General features: G+C 43.8%; 2 protein-coding genes and 1 long non-coding RNA gene across 3 annotated transcripts in view; 2 read left to right on the top strand and 1 right to left on the bottom strand.

Moving 5' to 3' along the window:
• The window catches only part of LOC111159703 (antigen WC1.1-like), a 72,877-nt gene extending 70,751 nt beyond the window's left edge, over positions 1-2,126 (top strand). The window contains exons 8-9 of the mRNA XM_022522263.1: positions 1,476-1,784; positions 2,017-2,126. Of these exons, the coding sequence (XP_022377971.1) occupies positions 1,476-1,784; positions 2,017-2,126 (419 nt within the window). The remainder of the gene's footprint in view (positions 1-1,475; positions 1,785-2,016) is intronic.
• Positions 2,127-2,642: 516 nt separating this feature from the next.
• LOC111159783 (protein SET-like) overlaps positions 2,643-7,342 on the bottom strand; it is an 8,791-nt gene continuing 4,091 nt past the window's right edge. The window contains exon 2 of the mRNA XM_022522386.1: positions 2,643-2,666. Within this exon, the coding sequence (XP_022378094.1) occupies positions 2,643-2,666 (24 nt within the window). The remainder of the gene's footprint in view (positions 2,667-7,342) is intronic.
• Positions 3,477-5,609, top strand: LOC111159784. Its single transcript, XR_002641426.1, has 3 exons — positions 3,477-3,549; positions 4,043-4,180; positions 5,491-5,609. It is a non-coding gene; the product is annotated as an uncharacterized LOC111159784 (long non-coding RNA).

The following is a 7,342-nucleotide window of genomic DNA, read 5'->3' on the forward strand; positions in this document are numbered from 1 at the left end:
AAAATAATAATAATAATAAGGGCATCAATAGAACTCATACAGCAATTTGGTAACGTGGCAGGATACAAAGTCAATGTACAGAAATCAGTGGCTTTCTTATACGCTAACAATGAAAATACAGAAAGGGAAATTAGAGAATCGATTCCATTTACTAGAGCACCAAGAACCATAAGATACCTGGGAATAAACCTAACCAAAGAGGTAAAGGATCTGTACTCGAGGAACTACAGAACACTTATGAAAGAAATTGAAGAAGACACAAAGAGATGGAAGACCATTCCATGCTCTTGGATCAGAAGAATAAACGTTAAAATGTCTATACTGCCTAGAGCAATCTATACTTTTAATGCCATTCCAATAAAAATCCACCGGTATTTTTCAAAGAGCTGGAGCAAATAATCCTAAAATTTGTATACTTCTGTTTTCTTGTAATTTTTTGAATTTCTGTTCTTCCTTTGGTTTCTATTTTTTGTCTTTTTTTCATCCCATGTTTGTTATCTGTGTCCTCTTTCCATGCAGTTTTTTGGCAGTATATTTGAGTACCTTGCGAACATTTCTGTCTCACTCCTTAGCCATTCATCTACCTAACCGTTTTTCTCTGAATCCTCTTTATTCCAGTTCTTTACAAAAGGTATCCTCTTTACATAGTAGTCTTTGCTTATGCACATGTCATACTGAAAAATAGGTAAGAAAAGTTTATAATCTGTTATATAATTTTCCAATAAAAATATAAATGGAATAGTGAATGTAAATTATGTCTGTGATTCTGGATTTAAAAATAATATCCACTATTATTACCACAAACCATTAATATCTCTTTGTATTTCCTTATTCTGAGACTTATTAGCAAGAATTTAAAGGAATCATGTTTTACTGGATTTTATTCACCCATTCATTAAATAAATATTTATCAAGCCCCTATACATAGTATTTATAAAAGGTTCTCAATGCACACTTGTTGAATGAATGCATACAATATACCACCTATACATAGCAGAAACATAGAGATGAATAAGACATGCAAGGTGTTTCCTCTCATGGAGTTTGTGTGTGTGTGTGTGTGTGTGTGTGTGTGTGTGTGTGTGTGCGCACATACGTGTCTGTGTTTTATTTATTGTGGAATGCAGAAACTGAGAAACAAGTAAACAGATAAACAGATAATGGCTATGATTTTTAGCGAATGTCTCAGTAATTCAGCCCATTAGACTAATTAGGACACCTGTTATTTTCACTTGTCCTTTGGGCTGAAGGCAAGCACTTCAGATAATCTTGTTTGGGGAAGAGCACCCCCAGCTGTCCCGGATCTTGCAGTGCCCCCTTGTCTGCTTCTGCAGGAGTGAGACCCAGGAGCTGTCCAACGGCTGCCCCCTGCACAGGTACATAAAGCCCCTCCCCTCTCCCCTGTTGGTTCCCAAGGGCTCCTTCCTTCCCACCAGGGGCAGTAACAGAAGATGCTGCTGCCTTTTCAGACAAAGAGAAGCTCCGACTGAGGGGAGGAGACACCGAGTGCTCAGGGCGAGTGGAGGTTTGGCACGAGGGCTCCTGGGGCACGGTGTGTGATGACTCCTGGAGCCTGGCAGAGGCCGAGGTGGTGTGTCAGCAGCTGGGCTGTGGCTCAGCCTTCGAGGCACTGCAGAAGGCGGCGTTTGGGCCGGGAAATGGAAGCATCTGGCTGGATGAGGTGAAATGCAGGGGCAGGGAGCCCTCCCTGTGGGATTGTGCTGTGGACCCCTGGGGCCAGAACAACTGCAAGCACGAGGAGGACGCTGGGGTGCGGTGCTCTGGTGAGTGGCTCTGGCTGAGCTGGAGCAAGGGTGGGCCAGTGGGGTGGGCTCAGGTAAAATGGGAAGTTTGCGTTTGCATCTAGATGCTGTCAGCCCTGGATCTAGAAGAGGGGGAGGTCTCAACTTTGACGTTGTGGTAATTGAGGAGTGATTTCAGGGCTCAGGTAGGGAAAATGGGCTGCCCTGCACTCTGATCCAATCCCGGACTAGAAACTCCTGTTTTTCTCTCTAGGTGGAAGAACAAGCTTGCAGTCTCCTACAGGAGGTACAGTGCCACAATCTAGAGGCAGGGGAGAATATTCAGATTTGGGGGACCTGTTTTGTGGAATCTTACAGAATTAGCCAACTCAGGAAAGGAAAGACCCCAAAGAGCCAACTGCTGGTGGGGAGGTCTTAGGGCATTTTCCTTGGGGAACTTCCCTTCACTCCCTTCAAATTTCCACTGCCCTTGGGCCAAGGGAGGTTGGTTCCTGTGCTTCAGAATCTAAGGTTTTCCCACTTGCCCATGAGTGTCACTCCCCTCAGCAAGATGCCTATCTTGATGCTCTGGTCTGGAGAAGCCTGAAGAAAGGGGGCTACAGTTGTGTAAGTTGGCCCAGCCCTCCGTAGAACCTCAGTGGAGTAGAATTCAGTTTATCTTAGAATAAAGCCTGGGGGAGTGTCCACCAGGGTCACTGTCAATCCTGTTATGTCTGAGGCTGGGACTTGCCCAGGCTGGAAATGCTAAAGGAGTTTCCCTGGGCCCTTGCCCTTCTCCAAATCCTATTGGCTTTATTCTCCTTAGGGATCAGACGAGGCCCAAATCTCATCCGTGGCATCTTCTCCCTGTCTGAGATGCTCTGCTTCATCCTGGGGGCCCTACTCTTCCTGGTCCTCGTCATCCTGGTGATTCAGATGTACAGATGGAGAGCAAAGCACAGAGGTGGGCTACAGGGGTACAGGGTAACATGGAAAGTGTGTGGAGGCTGGAGAGAGGGCCAGGTGGGAGGGGGGAACTGTGTTTGAAAATCTCCATCTGCCCCACATGAAACTCTAAGGGCTGTCTTAGGATTGAACACTTGTCAGTCATGGCTTCTCTGTGAGACAAGAAAGAATAGGAGCTGAGCTGTGGATGCAGGGCCAGACAAGGCAGAGAGGTGCAGACATGGCACATGGGGTATGAGGAGACTACTGGAGTCCTGGCAGCCCTGAGGCTTTTTCCATGTTGATTGCTGGGGAGAATGATTCGCTTGTTTGTCAGGGATGAACTCGGGGACATTTCTCACTTGCTGGTGGTTTGCTCAGCCTTAGCCAGCTTCGAAGATGTTCCCAACGAGGCTGTGTACGAGGAGATTGACTATCTTGTGGCAACGAAGGAAGATCTGCTGGGCCGCACTGGTGTGTATCCCTTCCTTGCCCTCCTGGGCCCTCTAGATGTCAGCCCCTCCCCCGGCCCCACTGTCTGTGAGCCAAGGCTTCTCTGCAGATCCCATACTCCCTCATGCTTGCAGAAGCAACTCCTCCAAAGGCCACAGATGGGTTTCCGCTGAGCTCCTGTGAGCTCTGAACCTTTTCTTTATACCACAGGAGCCACATGTGCTCGAGCATTTCTTCTCAGCCTTACCACAGGTCCCATGTGTATGAGAGAGTGTGTATTGTCTGCTTTGTGATTTTTTTCGTTTTGTGTTTTTCTCCATATTAGGGACCCTGTCAGATGACTCCGTGACTAAACTGCCATATTACACTGGGGATGGTGAGGACCACACTGACTTTCAACCTGCTCCAGGTAGTAGGGGTGAACTGCCTCGGCTGGGTATTGGGGGCAGGGGACTTCCTTTCATAGAGGTGAGATTCAGGAGGGACAGTCTTCCTTTGACTGGGATTAGTGGGATCTCTTCTCTCCTTCTCTGCTTGTTCTGATGTGCCTCATGGTGAGGCTGGGCTGTCTGTGTCCAGAACGATCCTCATTCAGTTGCAACATACACACTGTTTTGAAAAATAGCATCTGGAAAGTGTAACTGACCAAATATTTTACTAAGGCACACTGGTGCAAGGGTTTCTCTGAAATACGTAGTTTTGATCAGGAAATATTGAGAGGTTTGGATTATTTTTCTGGTTTATGGACTCCTCAAAATGAAATACATGACCTTGGAAAAGACCTTTTAAAACATGGAGTGAATAGTGCCTCCGGTTAGCAGCCATCAGATTCTCTGTGGCAGAAGGGATTTTAGATATTATCCAGGCCAACCCATTTACTGTGGTTCCATCTAAACCCCCAGCTCAGAAGACTGATGCCCCTAGTGAGGACTATGATAATGCTGAAGAGGTCCCAGGGCCTGAGGCTCCTTTTGCCTCCTGGATGAACGAGGGGGAAGTGCCCCCAGGGGAGGAGAATGTGGTGAGGGCCTCTCCAACAGGTGAGTGGGGTCAGTTGATCTCTTGTAATCTTTTGTCTGTGTCCTGGAAAGGGTTAATTTGAGCTCCTCATTGCTGATCCTTCTTATAGATTCAAAATTCAGATGATCTCATATCCTTTGACCATCTTCCTTTCTTTTGTGCTGTCACATTCCTTGGGGGCAATGTGGTGGGGCGGGGGGGGGGGGAGCGGAGAGAATCACTCTATATTCTCTGTATCTGCATCTGCATAACTTCATCTTTGAGGTGCTTGCCTTAAAGACATAGGTTAGTTTACCAAGTCCAAGAATAGAATGACTATTCTTACAACACTTTTGCGCTGTCCCATTTCTGAAAGGCATTCAGAGACTTAAGAAATATTGCAATATTGGAATTTGTGAGGCATTTGATCATTTGAGTGGCACTGCAATCATGTTAGCACTAATATGTACAAAGTCTATCATATATGATAGCCTTGAAAAGTAAAGCAATGGTGGTGGATTATAGAGTCTCAATTTGTAGGCAGTTCAGGGCCAATCTGTTTCAGACATTTCAGTTGTCAAATGAAGACACTCATTCTCCAGAGAAGAGTATTTCTCCCTCTGAGGGCCAATGTGAACCTGGGGACGTGGCAACTATGGAAGGATGGTGTGATTGTTTTGGGGGGCATTTAGGAACACAAGTCAAGGCCATCAAGAGCAGAGTGGGATTGTCAGTGAACCTGAGATTTTTCCAGGTCTCCTGTACCCCTTTGTTTCTGAATTCAGACCTGTCAATTGTGAAAGGAGAAATTTGCGTGTACCTTCTTTTTGTTGTTGTTGTTTTTAGAGATTTTATTTATTATTTATTTGATTTTTAAAAAAAGATTTTATTTATTTATTTGACAGAGATCACAAGTACGCAGAGAGGCAGGCAGAGAGAGAGGAAGGGAAGCAGTCTCACTGCTGAGCAGAGAGCCCTATGTGGGGCTCGATCCCAGGACCCTGGGTGAGCCAAAGGCAGAGGCTTTAACCCACTGAGCCACCCAGGCACACCTGCATGTCCTTCTTATGATTCTTATCATTCTTGGGCCATTCTTTCCTGAGAAACATGTCTTTATAGAGCGCCTGTGTTGGCCATAGATCTCCTGTGATAATAGTGTTTCTGGAGACCCACATGGACTGGATCCCAATAGGATAACCTTGATATATCTTTGCTGTAACTATATTAAATTGTCTGAGCTTTCTTGAACATTACCTGATGCTTTGTTATCATGACTTGACTTGCTTCCACCATGGGGCACTGTCCTGTCTCTTTGTCCCAATTCTAATCAAGCTTCTCTTTAATGTTTCAGGCTCTTCTCTACAGTTCTACAGAGGGGTAGCTGGTCCTGGGAAAGAAGAAACTAGTTCCTGGTTGCTTCAGGGGGAAGAGAGGGATCCTGGATATGATGACGTTGAACTAAATGCCCCTGAAACATCCACTATGGTTTTCTCATGATGTTGAATTGAAAATGAGATAAGGCCTCAGATATTCTAATTGCCTGTATTTCAGTAGAATAGTGCTGACTTATAATTGTATTATATGAAATTACTTAAAATGAAATATTCTGAATAAATTCCTTTTTGCTTTGTTGATTACTTAGCAAGTTTTATCTCAATTCAGTTTCCCTCCAAAGAAATACAAGGTGAGTATACTAACCTGTTTTCTTACCTCCCCTATGGGCTACTCAAGGCCTTAGGTTGCCTGGGTCATGAATGTTCCAGTCTCTCTTTCTTAGACAAAGGACTCTAAACTTGGTCCATATTCATACCCTCATTTTTACCAAGATGAACTCATGGGAAAAAAACCAATCCTGAACATTCATGTATGCTCTTCCTTGAGATGAGGTATCATCTGTTTTTAAGCAATTCCTAGGCACCAGATGTGCCTAGGAATTTAAAAGTTGAGAATGGGAGATTGGCTAGGGGAAAGAGTGGATACAGCTTTCTTTACCCTGCTGAAATTTTCATGGATCAATTAAAAATACAATTCGGGGCACCTGGGTGGCTCAGTTGGTTAAGCATCTGACTCTTGGTTTTGGCTTGGGTCATGGTCCCACAGTTAGGAGATCTAGCCCTGTCTTGGGCTTAGTGCTGAGCTTGGTGTGGAGTCTGCTTAGGATTCTCTCTCTCCTCTCCCTCTCCCACCCCGCCCACCATGCTCATGTGCTTGCTCACTCTCTCAAAAAAAAAAAACCAAAAACAAAACAAAAAAAACCTTTTTAAATCCAATTCTCCATAACTATCTCTTGCTATTTCATCTCTTATTTCATCCCTAGGTTATTTTTCCTATTTATTACTCAAGCCCATACAGATTCCTTCTCACTCTTCTCTCATGTTTAGTGAGTTATCATCTCCTTTTAAATTCTGTCTTTCCTCTCCATCACTTCTTATTTCTTCAGGACATTGTCATTTCCTGTCTGTCCAATTATAAAGCCTTCTAAGTGAATTATATCAACTGATATCTTTCTTTACTGCAAGTTGATAAAGGACAAATTGTCACTGACCCACAGACCTGTATCCAAGTGAAACAAGAAGGCAAAGAAGAGACCCAGGCAGAGGAGATCCAGAAGGAATATAGATAGATAAATCAGAAACTATCGGGTTTTATAGATGTGGGTGTAGGGACTTGTCATGATTGAAGTATTCTGATGCTCTATTAGGCAATTTATATCAAAGACCTTCAGAATGGTCATGTTGAGAAAATAATAATGACTTCCCTATTAGGTCAATGTAGAACAAATGTATTAGGTTCATAAAACCTTTGCATAGCATTGTAATTGAAGACCATTCCATGCTCTTGGATCAGAAGAATAAACATTGTTAAAATGTCTATACTGCCTAGAGCAATCTATACTTTTAATTCCATTCCAATCAAAATTCCACCGGTATTTTTCAAAGAGCTGGAGCAAATAATCCAAAAATTTGTATGGAACCAGAAGAGATCCCGAATCACTAAGGAAATGTTGAAAAACAAAAATAAAACTGGGGGCATCACGTTACCTGATTTCAAGCTTTACTACAAAGCTGTGATCACCAAGACAGCATGGTACTGGCATAAAAACAGACACATAGACCAGTGGAACAGATTAGAGAGCCCAGATATGGACCCTCAACTCTATGGTCAGTTAATCTTCGACAAAACAGGAAAAAATATACAGTGGA

The sequence above is a fragment of the Enhydra lutris genome, unplaced genomic scaffold (assembly GCF_002288905.1).
Source record: "Enhydra lutris kenyoni isolate GAN:26980312 unplaced genomic scaffold, ASM228890v2 scaffoldscaffold69, whole genome shotgun sequence".
In the NCBI taxonomy this organism is placed as follows: domain Eukaryota; kingdom Metazoa; phylum Chordata; class Mammalia; order Carnivora; family Mustelidae; genus Enhydra; species Enhydra lutris.